Raw genomic sequence first — 21,017 nt, 5'->3', positions numbered from 1 at the left:
CATATATAAAATTTGTTGACTTTAGACATATTAGATGGAGTCTGCAGAACTGTGATATCAGTTTCTGGCACAGAGACGTGGATTATTAAGCTTCGTGGTGTTATTTGTTTTAAAGTTGCCAAATAGTTCTTCCTGCAACAAGTAGAATTCTCAAATGCCACAAACTTAATTCAAGTTAGTGATGTGGTTGTCTCAAAAGTATTTGTGTATTTTGGATGTAGTTGAGGAGGAAAATTTATAGAATTAACGAACTTGTGCTAGTTCTTTTTTTTAATTTACATTAGCAAAATAAGTAAGTTCTTTTCCTTAAATTTTTGCTATTTTCAGCAAATTTTAATAAAAATGTATAGTGTTAATGTAAAAACTACGATTTCAACACTTATAAATGCATCAAACCTCGTAAAATTTGGTTCCCTAGTTGCCGAGAAAAACGATGTTACTGTTCATATGCATTACAAAGCAGCTGCCGAGCTAAATTTCTTTTTTAGTCATTGCGTGTGTCGGTCTGGTTTGTAGTTCTCACCCTAATTTTAGAATATTGGCTCTGATCTCAAAATTCTTTCCCTTACAACGAAATAAAACCTTTTAAACTTTGTACGATATATGGTGTACTGCTCTATAAAAACCACTGTTTGCCACATTTTTGCAGGGCCTGCCAGTGCTAATTTTACACATAAACGTAGACTAAAATGCTGTGTGGTTTCGGTATATGGTGTACTTATCTGTGAAAGCCACTATATGCCACATTTTTGCAGGGACTGCCAATGTTATTTTTGCACTTAAACAGACTAAAATGCTGTGTCGTTTCGTCAGGCTGACACAACATTGCAGTGCACATTCATATCAGTCTATTCTCAGGCTTTAGTATCCAACCATTTAATGTGCACTGCTGGAACAGGCACTCCTTTTGCAGTTTTAATGGTATGGTTTCTTGTCCTAGTCAAGCCTGTTATTGCTAGGTGTCAACTGTAATCAAGTCTGCCACTGATTTTTTTACCTCATGTTTCGTGTGTTTCCACCACCAGCTTGACCTGAGAAGCATGTTGGCAGCTGCAGTTTGTGTGTTGCAAGTTCTAGTCTCAAGCGTGCATGTCACATATATGAAGCATGTATCTAGTCTGAAGTGCAATAAACATTTCAAACTGAATACTTTGTGGTTGTAGCACCAATTATTTTGCTGTTGCATTTACTGTAGTCCTTATTGCCTACAGTAGAACTTTGGTAAATTGCAAGTGCTTTACACACATCGGCCTAGCTTTTATAGGCATTGCTTGTAAGGACTCCAAAGCAACTGCATAGGAATATTCTATAGAATTTTGTTTTTAGCATCTCTAAAGAAACTCGATAAAAATATTCAACAAAAATTTGTCTTTAGCATCTCTAAAGCAACTCAATAGAAATATTCTATAGAAATTTGTCTTTAGCAGCTCTAAAGAAACACGATAGAAATATTCTATAGAAATCTGTCTTCAGCATCTCTAAAGCAACTCGATAGAAACGTTCTATAGAAATATGTCTTTAGAGTTCCTATAAGAATGCGGTGGCCAAACACCTTTCGAAACTCTATTGAAAAATTCTATAGGCAATCAAAATAAACACAATAAAGTTCTATAGAGAAAATTCAAAAGACTTCCTAAAAAACACATAAAAATTTTTGTGTTTGTGCCGCGCTGGTTCCAGTACGCAAAAATGATTGCTGCTGAATATTAAATGTTTTATACAATTTCATCGCTTGACACTAGTCTCTTGTCCTAAATAACACTATATCTTGTGGTCATAAAACTGAATAAAGATGCGTGAGCTGCCCTGTTTATGCATGCACATTTGACACTGAAGATCACTTTCGTTATTGTTTTCTTTTGCATTTTCCCTTTTGACTGGGCGGGATAGCTAAATTCTTGAATTAAAGCACGCAAACACCGAGGGCGCCGCATTTTCAAGTAGTTTGCACGTAACATATGAGTGGGAGTTGTCGCCGTTGTCGCAGTGTTCTGAAGTGGACATGAAATCCAAAAGTCGTTCAGACGTGCTCGAATGAACCCCGAGTTCGAAGCCTACCGCTGATTGATATTATCGCACCAATAACAAAGTTGGGGCGATTCTTGCACTTCCACTTTCCCTATTGTACTAAAAAAAGGTTCCGAGGCTCAAATACGCACATTTTAGCTTTCACCAGCTACCCGCGCCGAGATCGGTCCCCACCGAAGCTTAGGCTTAGCGTATCCGCCGGCTCCGTCTGCACGCTATCGGTGCGTCTAAACTCAACAATCAAGAAGTCTAACAAGGATAAATCACTCTATATTTCAGATTTCGCATCGGTGCTTTTAAATAAAAAAAATTTCATGTGAACAGTGCCAGCACACAAGTGAGGAGCGCCGATGTGACGCGTCACGAACGCAGGTATATGTGCTGTCGCCGAAGGCTGCCAGTACGAGCCTGCGCTTCTTTGACGAATGTATATGACTTGACAGAGGTGTCGATTGAAACGCATCACTGAACTAAGAAAACGTTGCATATCCCTCGCTGGAAGAACAAGAAACAGCTATCAAAATCGGCAGTAACAGACCATACAGCGTCGCGGGTCGGCGGTTCATTTACGATGTTTTTCAATGTTAAAATACCAATCGCAAGTGAAATCGATGTTGTGGAACTTCTAAGCATGTTACTGAATACGAACAGCAACTTTTTCTTTCTAGTACACGCGTGAGCTTCAGTTGCTGGGCGATAGCGCATTTACCATGTCTGTGCGAGACGTATCTGTGAAACTAAAACTGCTTCTCAATCTTGACAAATTATCCATCCATGTCCACCTACTGGCCTCGTGTAGTGGTAAAATGCCGGGCTTGGGTTATGTTTGTCCGACGATCTAATCCTGGCCAAAGCATTGTGTTTTTATTTAAGTAAAGCGCTCTATGTGGCTTTCTGTAATCAGACAAAATATATACGGTGGCCAAGCACCGCATATTTAAAGGGCTAGAGCTGTTTTTCGCACAGTACCCAGTGAGTTCCAGTGCGCAGCGACTGCGCAGCGCCCCAGCATCCAGCGCGCGACACTGGGCACATAATCCGGCGCGGCACTGGACACTGTATACTGAGTTTTGCAATAGGGCGACTTTGTAGGTTCATCATTTTGAATAATTCACTGTGTAATCAATATCTAAAGAAACCTGAAATAATATCATCAGCCGGCGTGATTCGAGCACAGGACGTCTAGCACAGAAGGACGACATTGAAACCTTTTCGCCATGGACGCGAGCAACAACAAACTGTACAGAACGCCCTTGCGAATTTCTTGCAGGAAAATCAGCGTCTTGAGACGGTTGGCCCATTTCAATTTGAGAACGTCGACAGGTTAAGCCGCTATTAGTAGCGATTGTGCATGTTCGCAGATTCGCAGCCACTGCAGATTACTGTACCGACGCAGAAGGGAAAAGAGCCAAAATGAGCAATTTTACTGGTTTGCTTTGTGTTTTCAAGTGAAGCTTGCGTTAGCTCACAAACGGGGTTGTCATGGTCGCGCAAAAAAATACAGTTGCTTCCAGAGCAGTGCAGCTGCAAGAAATGGCGGTCTGTTAAGTTGACAGCTGCGCCGGTGCCGGAGCATGAGTCATTAGCAAGGATTCAAGCTGCATAGGCGCGCGCTCAGGCCTCCCGCGCAACCAAACAGAGCCGTTTCGCTTCCGCCGGGGAGGGTAACGGCAGGAAATGGTTTCGCACTCGCTGTACCGGCTTCCTTTTCTTTCAGTTCAGTCTCGGAAAACGGATGGGATTTCCAGGCGTTGTGCGTTCCCCCGTTAGACGAGCGGCAGTGATAACTCGGCCGTGATAGGGCTCACCGTCGTGCGCCGATCCAGCTGTTACAGCCGTCCGAGCCCAGGCAGTCCGACAGCAACGGGAAGACCCCGAGTTGAGGGAGTGGGAGCCCGAAGCAATCCGGCACCATTACTTGTGGGTTACTTAACGGTGACGAAGGCCAGGTGCGGGCAGGACAAGCTTCGCTCACCCCCATTTTCTGGTAGGGGAAAGGTTGGACATTTTTTACAGCTCCGCTGGTAGCCCGCATTCACAGAAAGGAATAGCTGCGATATTTTTTATAAAGAAATTCACGCAGAAACTCCTGTGGTACTTTAAGTATGCGTAAGCATTGTGCCAATTGCTCATCTCCACGCAGACCGGTGTCATTTTCATTGTTATGGAACTTGAGCCGACCAGAACAATTCCTTATCAACCCTCTTTGCTCGTCAGCCTATATATGATTGATAGCGAATATAAGACAGGTTTAAGTAAGATAGACCTCATTACGACACTCAACCCAAAACCTTTGATATTATTTAAGGTGAAGTTAATTAGTCACCGGTAATTACGGCAGAGTTGATTAAGGCACTGAAACCCTCGACCTTTGGTGGGAGTCGATCCCACGATCTTTGCTGTTAATTAAGGTTCGGGTTCATTCAGCGGAGCCGTAGGAAAACCACCACTACATTTGCTCAGGTCAGTATGCAATGTTCTTTGTGGCGTCGGCCTTCGGCACGTTGTTACCCGGTGACGCTGAGTTTCGCACGCTTGTGTTTCCCGCCCTTGTTCTGCATTGCGGCCTTCCCTGAAGCTCCGTTATCGGGCGGCAGTGGCATGACGACTTTCCTTTTGTCACTTGGGCTCGTGGTTATATTTTTCTACTTCCCCGCTCTGCGCAGAGTTGTCGAGTTACTTTTGGCGTTTTTTGTATTGACGCTGATGCTCTGCAATTCTGCGCTTCCATTCTTCTTTGTTTAGCAGAAGTTTATTTCAACAAAAGACGATACGAATACTGAGTCACAATGACGGGACATTTCCATCTGGACGATAACATCGACAAAGTACGAAGCATTGTATACATGGCACGTTTTGATAGAAGTGCCCGAGTCCACACTCACTAGCATATAACCACATAGACCCACGGAAACGCCCCGTCACACATGAACTAGCCGTCACTTTACACAAAATGATGTTCAATATATACAGTGTCCACAATGGTTAGGTGCGATAATTATGTGAGTTTGCGTAATTTTGTAGCGATGCTATGAGATGTGTATATACAAAGATAATCATGCATTCGAGAGCAAACACAAATCACGGGCACCTACGTATGTCTATATTCAGCGAATTCTTTTGATGGCCTGGCTAAAAGAACCAGGCTGGTGGACAATTAAGCCATACGCGTCTATCAGCCACTGACAGGAAACGGCATGATTACTGTCGAGGGAACTCCTCTTCACCAAGAAACCACAACTGCTCTGACAGAAACAACAGTAGCTCAAAGTAGAGCCTCTCCTGAAGTAAAAACAGAGCGCGGCGACGATGTGGCGCGGCAACTGCCTCGCACCGGTTACGCCATAAATAAAGCACCCCTGCAGCAATTAAACGTCACGCAAAGCGGGAACGTGAGCAGCGACCAGATTTAATAGAGCGGTTCACTCCAAGGCCACGGAAACCAGCATTCACGGCCCTCCAAAATACCCTAGCAACGACGCATTGCAACAGTACATGCTTGTTGGATTCTTGAAGGGACAATGGTGACACAGCGAAGATGGGGCTAGCCCCACCGTTCTAGTGTGTCATGCGTTGGGAGAAATGGCTACCCTAGACGCTACATGAAGCCGTGTAAGTGGCCAGGCAGAAATGACGCCCTTATTGTACCCCACGACACATTATCGGAGCCTGCGCGGCGCGCTGGGGGAACTCGAGGAAGCAGTAAGGCTGACATTGTATCCACAACACGGTTTTCAAGAACGTCTACATTAAGACATGCGTGTTGTACGTGGCGATAAAATGCCACGGCCGTAGAGTAAAATGCAGCTGCACTTAACACTTCTGGTCCATGATTCAAGTGTACGCCCGGTAGCATGTAACGAATATTTGTGCCAAGGAAATAGCTGGCGAGCACACGTGCAGGACACTGATCATGCTGTTACAGACGGAGCAGAAATCGCCGAGCAAGCAGCCGGCAGTGGACAGACACGTATAAGAGCACGAAGCCACCGCGAGAATGTGGTTGCCTAAGTGCCGCGCGACAAATAAGTTCTGCACTGCCTGGCCAGAAGCAACTAAGAAGGGACTGCAATGACTTAGTAACCCGCAATGGTGGCACGAAGCCACCGCGAGAATGTGGTTGCCTAAGTGCCGCGCGACAAATAAGTTCTGCACTGCCTGGCCAGAAGCAACTAAGAAGGGACTGCAATGACTTAGTAACCCGCAATGGTGGCACGAAGCCACCGCGAGAATGTGGTTGCCTAAGTGCCGCGCGACAAATAAGTTCTGCACTGCCTGGCCAGAAGCAACTAAGAAGGGACTGCAATGACTTAGTAACCCGCAATGGTGGTTGACCCGCTGTGGTTGCTCAGTGGCTATGGTGCTGGGCTACTGAGCCCAGCACCATAGACTCCGGCCACGGCGGCCGCATTTCGATGGGGGCGAAATGCGAAAACACCCGTGCACTTAAATTTAGGCGCACGTTCAAGAACCCCGGGTGGTCGAAATTTCCGGAGTCCTCCACTACGGCGTGCCTCATAATCAGAAAGTGGTTTTGGCACGTCAAACCCCATAATTTAATTGTTTTAATGGTAGTTGTACAACATGAGAAACGTACCACAAACGTCCGAAAAATACAGACTGTACTAAGTACCTTTTTTATAGTAAGAGTATATCATACCATTGAACATTGTGAATATTTCGCCTTACATCTTCAAGAATCAATAGCCACACAGTCTTATATGCGATAATCGGTATAATCAAGGCCTAAAATACGAATAGAATCGCTATATTGAAGTCGCAAAGGGGGAATTATGCGTGTCTATGAGGAACCAATGAAAAAATAACGACATTTCGAAATATTTAGCGCTGCGCCTGAAGTATTTTCATACTCAGTGAAAATTCTAAAGCTACGGGATAAGCTGTCTTCATTCCTGAGATACAATGGGGTGCCATCGGTGAAGGCTGTCACCTTCACAACACCGCTACCCGGCAGTAGCAGACCGCGCACGGAGAGATATATCCGTACCGTGCGCACAAATGGCTACAAGCTGAGCACAAAGAGTGCTGGGTACAGAGCGCACCCCTGGCGAACACCACGAGGGACGGGAAATGGTGCAGTTTCACGGCCATCAAGAAATAATATACGAAGAGAACCTCTCTTTTGAAGACGGAAAGGGGTACTTAGGCGTGTTTTCGGTGAACCAACGAACAAATAACGACAATTTTAAAGATTTAGCGCAGCACCTGAAATATTTCCGTACTCAGTGAAAACTCTAAGGTTACGGGATAAGCTATCTTCATTCCTGAGACATAATGTGGTGTCATCCGCGAAGGCTGTCACCTTCACAACACCGCTACCAGCCAGTGGGAGACCGCATACGTAAGGGCTTCTCACACTGAGCGCAGAAATGGCTCATTGCTGAGCACGAAGAGTACTGGGATAGAGGACACCCTTGACTAACACCACCAGAACAGGAAATGGTGCACTTTCCCGACCATCAAGAAACAATGTACTTGGGATATTTCAATAGGCATTTTTAATAAGTTTAGCAAAATTTGACGAAAAGGCGAACGAGGTCAGTACATTAAATATGTAGCTATGTTCAAAGTAATCGAATTCCTTTTCTTGATGTAGTGAAACTAAGAGGCCACGTGTTCACCTGGTCAGTGTGCATGTCATTATGTCACGTGTAATGAACGAAAGACTGTGTATCTCTCTGCTAGAGACTGGGCATTTCTGATGGTGTCCTATTAAGAAAGGCATCAGGCTTCCCAAGCACCGGGTAATAACAGCTGTGAAAGTTTTGTATTCAACGTTGAGAAGCGTGATTGGCCTCCATTCCTCTGGACGAACTGATGGCGGATCATGCTTAGGTATCAGCACCATACGACCGTCGCGAAAACTAGACGGGAATTTGAAGTTCTGATTTTGTTCACGTTCCACCATAGGTCTTAACCTACATCGAAAGTACACCATGTGTCGGTTGCGTTAGTTGTCTCCGGACATACGGATGCACCTCCCGCCTGGCTTACCACGACGTGAAAAGATCATGCTCTACCGTCTGTGGGTAGGCGTTGCCGTTACGAACTCATATGCTATCCTCATTGGAATGGCCAACAGCCCCACATGCGACACATGCAACATCGACGAGACGCTCGCACATATTATCTGTGTCTGCCCGCGTTATAGTGCTCAGAGACAAGTGATGTGCAGAGTACTGGACCAGTTGGACAATCGTCCACTATCAGAACTAAATGCTTTAGGTCAATGCTCCGAAAGAACATCCGCGTTGAAGGCCCTACTCGCGTTATTAAGGTTCCTGCGGTCTACGGGGCTTCACGCCAGGCTCTAAGAATGCTGCCGCCTACCGCTCTCTAGTGTACGCGCTTCGTTCGTGCTTGTCCACCCTTCTTTCTACCTCCCCCTTCCACTCTGTTTCTGTTTTTATCCCCCTCAAGCCTTCCCCTGCGCAGGGTATCCAACCGGAACTACCACTGGTTGACCTCCCTGCCTTTCTCTGCATTATTCTCTCTCTCTCTCTCTCTCGTACCACACTCTTCTCATGCTATGCAATTTTGGTCGATAAAGAAACGTAGGCGTCGGTCTCATGACCTAAATATATATATTTATTTATTTATTTATTTATTTATTTATTTATTTATTTATTTATTTATTTATTTCATTACACTCAGGGCCCGCAGGGATTACAGTAGGGGAGCATTCGATGAAGCGGAAACCAAAATGGCAGTAGTAAATTGACATAAAAACTAAAAGGAAGAAGGAAGGGTTATATCGATTCAATGAAGAAAATTAGCAATAAATAGCGCACACTACTACGAGAGAAAGAAGAAACTGCTGAGCATACAAAGCTTAAAGAGATTTTATAAAAAAAATAAAACGAGAAATAACGCTACGAACAGTAATATATGCCTACAAAACAAATGACACCTGTTTTGATAAGATTGATGTGATCAAAAAGAAAGAAAATGGGCTAAGCAAAACAAAGGATGGCACTGCTACAATTTCTTGTGTTTATGACACCAGCAGGTTCGTTAACGCAACTTTGGACTTAGAATTATCAGATACTTTGACGACAGATTGGCAAGGCTATTCCAACTTGTTGACGTACTGGAGATGAATGAATTGTAAAAAGGGTTTGTGTGGCTTGAAGGAACGTCAACCTTATGAGGATGGTCGATGCGAGCTGAAACGTAACAAGGGATGGTTATCAATTTATTCTTTAGGATGGGGTTGTCATAATATATCTTACGGAATAGACAAAGATGGTTGTGATAGCAATGGTAACGATAAGCTTACTTTGATAGTGTTGACGCTAGAGTGACGGTGATAACGACATTCATATCATGACCAATCATTTATGTTCGTCGTACTGTTTTGTCATAACGTGCCAATAGTTGTACATACCAAGTTAACGAAACGACCATGAGAGCACCAAGACGTAGGCGGCTGTTTCATAACCTAGATCACACATTTCATTATAGTTATGTCATGATCGATCATTTATGTTCGTCATACACTCTTGGCATACTATGCTAATTTTAGTAGATACCAATTTAACGAAACGAACATGAGAAAATTAAGACGTAGGTGGCGAGATAGGTAGATGCTGTCGAAGTAGCAAGTGTTCGCCAAGAAATGCTACAAATTTTGTAACGCCTTCAGGGGGCCATGCAGCAGATACCTTTGCAAATGAGTTGCCATGTTGAGTCACAACGAATGGGTAGGCTCTCCTATACAGCCAATACATTACCCCTTATATTTCCGGTAGCAACTCCTACATCCGCTTCTTACTGCAGTCTTTCCACGGTATCTGTTCGCTGAAAGGGTTTGGTACATTTCGACACTTCGAGAATGCACCATTACATTGGTGCAGTGAAGGTTTGCAACTAACCGCGCATGATATATTCAAAAATTGCACTGCGTTTTGTTCCTCAGTAGCAGTATCCAATCCAGTCCGTTTTTCTTGCTTTTCAGGACGATAACTTTGAGAATGACGCCACATAACCCTGGGCACAGACAGCCATATATTCATGTTGAAGAAGCCAATGCTAGTGAAGGCCACTCTGACGTAAAAGGTAGATTTTTTTCCTGCCTATTATACGCATGACATGAACCTGTTCTTTGTAAATTTCAGGTAATTGGGAGGTTTTTAAAGAGCGCCGCTCTTAGGTGCCGGTTCCTGCGGCGACCGTCGGCATAGGCGTCGGCATCCCTCGTAACCCAGCGCACGAATGCAGCGCGGGTAGGAAGAGCGAACGCGGAGCAACCCTGGGGATAAAGAGAGAGAGAGAGAGTAAACTTCATAGAAAAGAGCACACGAGCGTAGGTAGCTCTACCGCTCCGTAGTGGGTGGTCCCCTCACTCTAGGAATCCAGCGGCCTTAGCGGCCCTTCTCGCTCGGTTGACCAGGTTGAGCTAATCACAAGGTGGCACTGTTTCTAACTGGAACCCCGATCCCGACGGTGATAGCGAAGAGAGCGCGAGAAGGAAAGCGGAAGAAGAGGGTGCAGCGGAACCATGACGCGGAAAGCCAATGAGGAGGGTAAGGCGAAAGCTTGCGAAGAAAAGCGTAGTGCAGTGCATGACGGCCTCTGCGGAAGCTATCGCTACAAAATGGCGCAGAGTAGCGCGTGTCGTTTGTTCACCGATGACGCTACTGATACCATATATGAAAACGAAGCGCTGCGTGAGCCGAGGTCTGCCTGCGGCATCTGCTGTGAATCGTGCTCACACGTCACCCACGCGCGCCGCCGGTCGCGTTCTTTCGGTTAACAAGACAGTCACGCTACACTGCTGCGTTTTGCAGGGTGCCGCGCGAGACAGATTGAACGCATAGAGCTACGCTCAAATTTAGCATTCGTGAGTACCAAATTCGTCGGTGATCTTTTTTTATCACACGTTGTCTTTTGCGCGTAACTTTCATGATGACGACGGCATAGAGGAGTCAAAGTCGATGAAAATGAAGAATAGCAAGAAGAATAAAAAGTAGCACATATGTTACCCGTATCTAAGTTTACTTGGACTCTATATTTATTATGGTAGAAAATGGCGCTAGGAATCATAATGCCAGATAGTCCAATACACTGTGATCTGACTGCACTGGCCGCGTGTGCCATCTTTTCCGAGCCACAGTGGTGAAGCGTGCGTGTGTTGTGCGGCCAAGTGCGGCTCAAAAATGGTTGATTTGTGGTAATTTGGGAGTCGAGCGACCAGTAGGGCAGCAATTTTATGGTTATTCGCGGGCTTCTTTCGCACTCGGAAAAACTCATTTAATACGACGTATTGAGCAACAGAAACCTGTATCAGGAGGTTCTGATGTTTCTCTACAATTTTCTGATTGAGACTTGTCATGTAATTATAATGTTTGAGAAGTTGAACAGTTAAGACTAATTATGTAATTATGCGCAATGCGTAAATATACTGAGTATCTCCAAGCGATTGGAGATACTCAGCGTTACCTTGTTTCTGTCTAGCTACATGTCACGGCACCTTAAATATAGGTGGATCGTGCATATATATATATATATATATATATATATATATATATATATATATATATATATATATATATATATATATATATATATATATATATATATATGCCAGGCAAATCAGATAGTCTTCGCCCCTATTTATAGCTAGAACACGGCTGCACTTGCTCTGTCAACATATTGCCACGTGGCGGTGACGTTGAAGAACACAGTAGCAATACTGTGAACGATAAAGCTAACTTTTATTGGGCGAACCTGTGCCCACAAAAAGAGGCTACACTTATAGCACAACGATAGCGGCGAACACGCTCGGCGATCGCCGAAAATCTGATCAGCAGGTCTAGCGCGTCGGCTTTTATACATCAATCGTGGAATGTTCCAGACTAATCGTTGGGACCCGCGTGCCTTCCACAAAGTTCTATGCCATTCGCGTCAGGCGAGGAAATCAGATAACATAAGGTTCGGCGACAACAGACAGCGGATAGAAGCATCGATAACTTTCCAAAAAGTTCGGATACATGCAGGCGCGTCTCGCGCTGTACGATAACATTTGATAGGCGGCGAAACCTGTCGCCCGATAAAGATAAGTACGCGTGTCAATATTCATTCCTAACGGTCGACCTTTTTTAAACTGGCCAAGCCTTATCTGCCTGTTGCTCCACGGCGCGACGCTGCTATCAGCTGGTCTTCACACGTCCACGGCAATCAGAACCACCGGCAAGCTCGAGTCATTTCCCTGGGAGAGTCTGACCACTCACCGAACCCTCCGGGCCTCGCCCCTAGTGATATCATGTTTTCAGTAGGCTGAAACTTCCTGGCAGGACAGCGATTACCTTGCAACAATGAAGCCAAGACCGTAGTCCGGCGGTCGTTCCACTGTCAGCCGGACAAAGTCTACCACAAGGCCACATCAAATTTAGGGTGGCGATGGGACAAATGTCGGAAACAGTATGGTAGCTATGTGAAAAAAATAGTGCAATGGACGTAGACTAGTCGGTATGCTTGTAATTATCACTATGTACACCTTACTTTGTCCACTAAAGGATAGGGGCAAAGCCTTTCTACTCACACACACACACACACACACACACACACACAGACACACACACACACACACACACACACACACACATATATATATATATATATATATACATATATATATATATATATATATATATATATATATATATGTATGTATACGCAGGAAAGAGACGACGAACTTTTTGGAAGACTTCTTTTACTTAACGTTTTCGGCTGGTGGACCAGCCTTCGTCAGAGTACAGTGGGTCCCTGATGGTGATGGTACAGTGGTCCCCGTCAGAGTCCCAGAGTGGGACTCTGACGAAGGCTGGTCCACCAGCCGAAAACGTTAAGTAAAAGAAGTCTTCCAAAAAGTTCGTCGTCTCTTTCCTGCGTATGTTATGTCGGGTCCTGCGTGCTGAACTTTCAAGAAAACCCCTATATATATATATATATATATATATATATATATATATATATATATATATATATATATATATATATATATATATATATATATATATATATATATTAACTGAATTAAAGTAATGTTACATAAATGGAAATGAAAGTGGATGAGAAGTCAACTGGCCGCAAGTGAAATACTAATCCACATCTTCGCATTACGTGTGCATCACTCTTACCAGCTGAGCTTCCGTGGTGACGTTTTAGTCACGCTTCAAACGCTGCTGCCATAACAATCGCTGCTCCTATAACCACCCTTGCTGATGTAGGAGACAATTTCTTCTCCACCACTTTTCGCTTGAAGCTTCGAGACCTAGTTGGATCAACCTTGTGTAGGTGTTCAAACGTGAACAGGGTCACCGGGTTGGTATTTCACATAGCGTGACCGGAGATTGTAGTGTCGGCTGGGCGTCATTTGCTACCCTTGATGCGCAGGCTGCCAAGTTGTCGTTCTTCTGTGCGCTGCAGATTGGCAGCGTCGTGAAGATTTTCTTTTTCGGTAAAATGGGGCAACATGGCGTCGAGTGCGGTCGTCGCGTTCCTTCCGGAAAGATCCGCCGTGGTGGCTTAGCGGATACGGTATTGCTCTTTTAACCACGAGGTCGCTGGATCGAACCCCGGGCACGGCGGCCGCATTTCGACGGGGGCGAAGTGCAAAAATGCCCGTGCCCCATCCATTGGGGGCAAGGTAAAGATACGCAAGTGGTCAAAATTAATCGGGAGTCCCCCACTACAGCGTGCCTCCATAACCAATATAAATATAAATATTTAAATAAATATAAACAATATAAAATATATAAATATATAAACAATATATAAATATAAACAATATAAATATAAAAAGAACTGACCAGCGTTCTTTGTATCCGCAGGTTAGTCATATGCGCTTGTATCATTGTCATTTGTGATTCCAATATTGCTGCAGCCGCTGCCAAACATTGCTGCTGAATTTGTGTTAACTTGTACTGCCAAGCTTGCGTCGTCTCGTGCGGCCTTCCGGGTGTGGTCGGTGAACAATGCCTACTAATGCGGAGCTTGCCAAAAGAATTGATGACATTGAATCTAAGCTTGGAAACGTAAGCGAAAAACTTCTTGATGACATTTTTGGGAAATTTCTGCTGAGGGCGAGCAATTCGGGCATAGACGTCGTAGAACTTAAGCAAAGAACTGATAGTTTAGAAACTAGCGTGGAATTTCTAAGCAAACTCGTCGAAAAGCTGAGCGCCGAAAACAAAGAGCTGAAATCCGAAAACAAAGCTTTACAAGCAAACAACAACACTCTCAAGAAGAAAGTTGGCGAACTGGAGCAATATTCTCGATTAAACAACGTCGAGATTAAGGGCATCCCTTGCACGCAAGGAGAGGACTGTGTGACAGTCATACAAACTATTGGCAACAAAATTGGTTGCCCAGTAACGGCCAGTGACCTCGACGTTGTTCATCGTGTTCCTACTAAAACAGAACATAAAAACATCATCGCTCGCTTCTGCTCGAGAACGAAGAAAGCCGAGTTCGTTGCGAAAGCACGAAAAGCTAGACTCTGCCTGAGCGATATTGGCCTCGCAACAGCAAAAGAGAACCCTGTCTTCGTTAATGAACATTTAACACTTGAAAACAAAGCTCTCTTTTCCAAAGCCTTGAGTCTGAAAAAAACGAAGAACTGGAGATTTCTGTGGACAGAAAACTGTCAAATCAAGGCCCGGAAAACAACTGAAAGCCGCGTCTTTCGCATCGCAACCGAATCCGACCTTTCAGTAATAACCTAGCTCTAATCCACCTTTGCGCCACGCCTGTTCCGTAGGCAAGTCTCACAATTTCCACCTATCTCACAGCTAACCAGTTAAACAATCTTCTTTCAAATCATCAGCGATCTGTCTTGCACTTGAATGCGCGCAGTCTGCGCAAGCACTTCGATGAATTCTCCGATCTCGTTTCTTCATTCACCTTCCCATTTTCAATCATCGGAGTATCTGAAACTTGGTTGAGCGACCACGATAAACACCTTTTCTGTTTTTCTAGTTTTATTCCTGAATACTCCAATCGTCCGTTCAGCAACCATGGCGGCGCAGCGCTGTACATCTATTCAGATATTACTTACAACCGAAGAAACGATCTTAAACTTAATGTAACTAATTGTGAAGACGTTTGGATTGAACTTAAAAATGACTTCCTCAACATGGACAACAAAGACCTAATAATTGGTTGCATATATCGTTCACCCTCGTCATCAGCAATAGACTTCTGTACTGCTCTCCATAAAGTCATGGGACTGCTAGCAGATGAAAACAAAAATGTAATAATTATAGGCGACATCAACATTAACCTCGCTGATAGTACGTCTACTAATGCTTTACATTATTCTGATTGTTTTAACAGCTTTGGTTATGAATGTTTAATTAAGATACCGACACGATGTGCTAACCACCCCATAGGTACATTAATTGACCATGCATTATCAAATTTGGCATATCCACCAGACGCAGGTGTTATGATGACCGACATAACTGATCACTATCCTATATTTCTAAATTTTCACTACACTCATGGCTCCGAAAAAATCACGTACACGAAGTTTATATTAGACAAACAATCATTCCTTGAAGCCGTGTCGAACCTTGACTGGTCCCCCATTTTTTCTACAAATGATCCACAAAAAGCATTTGCACTGTTTATCTCTATGATTAAGTCATGTGTTGATCGTCATTCCGTTCAAGTTAAATGCAAGAAGAAGTACGCGTCCCCTCAAAATCCATGGATAACAGATAAGCTCTTAGCTTTAATGCGCAAAAAGGATAATCTTTATAAGAAAACCAAACGACAACCATTTAACAAGAATTTAGCCATCCGGTACAAAAAGTTTTCTAACCAGCTTTCTGCCACATTGAAAAAAGCTAAAAAAACATGGTACGAAAGGAAAATTTTGGAATGCGATAAAAACGTAAAAAAGAAATGGGAAATTGTTAACTCCTTCTTAAACAGGGCAAATAATCGCGAAGATATAACAGAAATTGCATATCAGGGTATGGTATACAAGACCGCCAAAGAAATAGCTGATGCGTTTGCTGATTTCTTCTTTAGCAGCGAGCTACAGCCACCTGCGCATGACAATCCCGTGCCCCAGCGCCTGCCACATTCTTTCTTTTTATTTCCAACTACATCTCAGGAAGTTCTAAACATTATAAACAACATGAAAATAACCGGCGCCGGCATCGATAAATTACACCCTTCCCATATAAAATTAATTGCGCCCCTAATAAGTGATGTCCTTGCAGACATAATCAACGTCATGTTTAAATCAGGCAGTTTCCCACAAGAGCTAAAACAAGGCAAGATCACCCCAATTTTTAAGAAAGGTGACCGCTCTTTAATTTCCAATTATCGCCCTATCTGTGTATTACCATTCTTTAGTAAGGTAATCGAAAAGCTAATAGAAAAACGTTTAACTAATTACCTTACAAAATTTAACATTCTCTCACCATTCCAATACGGCTTTCGCTCGGGTTACTCGACCGAACTGGCTCTCGTTGCTCTAACCGATCAACTAAAACTAGCTATCGATGAAGGGAATTATGCAGCGTCAGTGTTTGTAGATTTAAGCAAAGCGTTTGAGAAAATAAATCACCGCATCTTATTTCGTAAGCTTGAATCATTGGGAATCACCGGCCCAGCGCTCTTGTTACTACAAAATTACTTAACAGACAGAATGCAAGTAGTAACCATTTCAGCCGTTCATTCTAAAACCATGTTCACTAATATTGGTGTGCCCCAGGGTTCCATACTGGGTCCGCTTTTGTTTTTATTATACGTGAATGATCTGCCTAACTGCCTGTCCTTTTCGAAATGTATACTTTATGCAGATGATACTACTATTATTAATTCCAATAAATGTATTACAACCTTAGTATCTAACCTTAATAGCGACTTACACAGCCTGATGGAGTGGTGCCAAACTAACCAGCTACAGATAAACCCGTCTAAAACAAAATTTGTTGTATTCACTTCCCACCAACGAACACTTCACTCCATTCCTCCTATCTTATTAGGCGGAAGTCCTATCCCTGCAAGTTTTTCATGCAATTATCTTGGCATAGAAGTAGACAAACATCTTAAATTTACTGAACACATAACCAAACTAAAACAGAAGATTACCTACGGGATTAGGGTACTTCTAAAAGCACGAAACATATTTGACCATCAAATATTACTATCATTATACTTTTCATTTATTCATTCCCACATTATTTACTGCGTTACTTGCTGGGGAAACACTTACGTAACCCATTTAAACTCATTGCAAATTCTACAGAATCAGGCTATTAGGATAATTACATTTAGCCCATATAATAACAACGCCTCATATCTTTTACGAACTAATCACATTCTTACAGTCACACAACTCGTTAAATATAATCTAGGTACCTTTTTGTTCCGCCAAATCAATTACACACGATGTGATAGCTTGTTACCACAGTCTTCTCTATTAAATACTAATAGTACTAGGTTTGCAATAAATAGGAACTTCATTTTACCTAAAATCCATACTAATTATGGCAAACAGAGCGTTTATTTTTCATCCATCGCATTTTGGAACACACTACCAGTTTACATAAAAACACTTAAAATTCACGAATTCAAGAAACAACTAAAAGATTACATTATGTCGAATACTGATGCCTAGTCCATACTCATAACCATTCTTTCAGGATCCCTTCATTTCATTTTCATTGCCATACCGTTAGGTTTCTGTTTTTGCATCACATATACATTCGAGTTAACAAATTCTACTGTGTTCGTCACGTCATCTACGCAGTTACTTCATCAGTTGTCAACTAGATTGTGTTACTGAGCTTTTTTTCATGACATTTATGCATATGTAATTCTTCAATCATGGTATTTATACTAAAACCTGTAATTTTTTAACCATTTGTTGAAAACTGCTGTACTTTTGTTTTATTACGTTTACTTTGTAAAGGAGGTCCCATTGCAGTCTTTGACTCCGGGACCTCCTCCTGAATATTAACAACTTGTAATCATTCTAATGATCTCAATAAAAACCGATTCTGATTCTGATTCTGATACTGAATTATAAGGCCTCGCCAAATGCGATCCAGAAACTGATTATAAATGGTACCGAACTAACGGGGAAACCACTTGCAGATGCGTTTAACAAATATTCTGTTAATCTTAAGTTAAAAGTTACCGTTCACAATAGTCTTGAAAACCTTCGATGGAATGGAGAAACAATTTTTCAGAACCCGACAAGCGAGCGTGAAGTATTTAGACCAATAGCTAGCCTAAATAACAGTAATAGCAAAGATATCGATGGTTTTAAAACTATACCTCTTAAGTATATCGCTGATCTCCTTGCACCAGTTATAAAACATATGCTTAATCTTGGTCTTAGTCAAGGTATCTTTCCACATAACATGCAGCTTCCACGGGTAAGAGTTGTTTATAAAAAGGGAAACAAAAATGACATGAACATTTACAGACCTATCTCTATTCTACGTATTCTATCTAAAGCATTCGAGAAAGTTACATTAAGCCGATTTAACAATTTGAAGCAAAACATAAGATAACAACTGACTCTCAGTATGGCTTTCGGCGAGGGCTAAGTACAGAATTTGTCCTCCTAACTCTAAAGCAACATATTTTAAGGCATTTCGAGCAAGGTAATTTCGTACTTGGATTATTTCTCGACTTTTCCAAAGCGTTTGAGCTGATTAGTCATGACATATTGTTTCGAAAATTTGAGCGGTATGGTTATCGTGGCAAGCCTTAAGTTTATTCAAGTCTTACTTGGAACATAGGAAACAAATTGTTAAAATAGCTGACTCTATCTCCGAACAACTACGGGTTTCTAGCGGCGTACGTCAGGGCAGTATTTTAGGCTCATTTCTGTTCAATATGTATATAGATGATATTACAAACATTTGTCCTATAGCACAATTTATTATATACGCCGACAACACGAGCATTTTCCTAACAGGAAAAGATATTGAAGAATTATGTAACTCCGCAGAATCTACACTCCTTGCTTTAGAAGAATGGACTGAAAAAAACCATCTGACGATCAATGTGTCCAACACGAAATGCATATTATTCAGGTCAAAAGGAAGAAATATACCAGTGAATAGAAATATAACCTTACACTCTACTCCGATCGATATTGTTTCTACATTTAAAACGCTAGGAGTAATTTTTCATGAAACTTTATCACGGGATCATCATATTAACCATCTAGCAACAAAACTATCTCAAGTTATAGGCCTCACATACCGCAACCGTGGTATTCTGACACGGAAGATTATGCTGGTCATCTATAGCACCCTGTTTTCCTCAAGTTTAAAATACTGTAAGTTAGTGTGGGCGTCCACATTGAGGGGAAATATACAAACGCTCCATATACTTCAAAAAAGGTTTCTTCGTGCAGTACAAAATGTGAACAATCGTTTCCACACACACGAAATATTTCCAAAATTTAGCGTAATGCCTATTATGAAGATATACAATAACCTACTAAGTAAGCTTTATAAACAAGAAATAAAAAATGGTGGCACATTCTTAAAACTGTTAGCGAACCTATATAGTGACGCCCCTAGCCATGTCTCCCGTTACAACGAATACTGGAATGTAAGAACATACCGCACGACCTATGGTCTTCATACACTGGAAAATCAGTTACCGAGATTATTAAATAAACTGAAGAGAGAAAATATACAGCTGGAAATATGTACATTTAAAGAACTCCGGAAATATTATATGTCCGAATGATCAGGTCTTTGACTGTCATTGAAAATCTGCAATTACGCTAATCTCTTTTTATCCTTATTCCGTTAGCCTTGTTCTCAACATACTTATGTTTTAATTATGTCATTTCTCCTTATTCTAAGTGACCATGTTTTCCTTACCCACTTTTATTATAATGCGTCGATGTTATTTCCACCTGATGAGTGAATTGAATTTATGACTCGTATTTTTGAATTGTATTTTTGAATTGTAGTGAATTGTGTTTTTCTTACCCTAGTAAGCTATACCTTCATTTGATTTTTTTCTTCTTTAATTGCTTCAAGGTATTTGTTCTGTCATTAATTTCTGCCTTATATCACGATCATGTTTGTTTCTACTTCCGGAAAATGGAATTACTTGATCAAGGTGTATTCTGCACTGTACTGTGGATTGTGTGCTTGTTTTTCAGTTTTTTTTATGTAAGCAATGCCGCTATACCGCTGTCATGTGCATGGGGGCCTGCGGCTTTGTCAAGCTGTCATTTATGACAGCTTTTACTGCTGGCCTCCAGTGTCGTGTACCCTACATGTGACACAAATAAAGACATTATTATTATTATTATTATTATTATTATTATTATTATTATTATTATTATTATTATTATTATTATTATTATTATTATTATTATTATTATTATTAAATCGTGGTTGTGGCACGTAAAACCCCAGAATTCAAATTCCTTCTTAAAACCATCTTGAACGGCGGGATCTGCACAGTTTTCTGCAGCGGTGCGTTGTAAGCGAAGGTTACGTACCGGAGGACCGCATCGCAGGCCTTGTGTTCGACGTCAACGTACATGGATGACATGTCGAGGATCTTTTTCAGGTGCTCCGTAAGGCCATTCATTTCCGGATGGTAAGCGGTCGTCCTGCAGTGACTTGTCTGGCTGTATTGCAGGGTAGCTTGAGCAAGCACCGCCGTAAAAGCTGTCCCTCTGTTGGTGATCAGGACTTCTCGGGCGCCATGTCATAACAGCGTGCTCTCGATGAAGAATTTCGCCACTTTGGCCCGTACCTCTGAGTACGTCTCGGTAGAGCGATTAAGCTACTTAGTGGCCACGACTACCCCCTCGTTTCCGAATGCTGACGTCGTAAACGGTCCCATCAAGTCGATTCCCCTCTGCTGGCATGAGCGGCGAAGTGGCTGGATTGGCTGATGAAACCCCGCTGGCTTTATATGTGGTGTCTTCCGTTGCTGGCCATCTCGGTGCGTACTGA

At 42.5% G+C, this 21,017-nt stretch overlaps 1 protein-coding gene across 2 annotated transcripts in view; it reads left to right on the top strand.

Moving 5' to 3' along the window:
* The window catches only part of LOC142588989 (uncharacterized), a 289,540-nt gene that overhangs the window by 153,209 nt on the left and 115,314 nt on the right, over positions 1 to 21,017 (top strand). For both annotated transcript variants that reach the window (XM_075700785.1, XM_075700784.1), the window contains one exon: positions 10,007 to 10,107. In XM_075700785.1, the coding sequence (XP_075556900.1) occupies positions 10,007 to 10,107 (101 nt within the window). The remainder of the gene's footprint in view (positions 1 to 10,006; positions 10,108 to 21,017) is intronic.

Source organism: Dermacentor variabilis, chromosome 7 (genome assembly GCF_050947875.1).
Source record: "Dermacentor variabilis isolate Ectoservices chromosome 7, ASM5094787v1, whole genome shotgun sequence".
NCBI lineage: Eukaryota > Metazoa > Arthropoda > Arachnida > Ixodida > Ixodidae > Dermacentor > Dermacentor variabilis.
The sequence above is the reverse complement of the archived record's forward strand: the minus strand, read 5'-3'. Positions and strand labels throughout refer to the sequence as shown.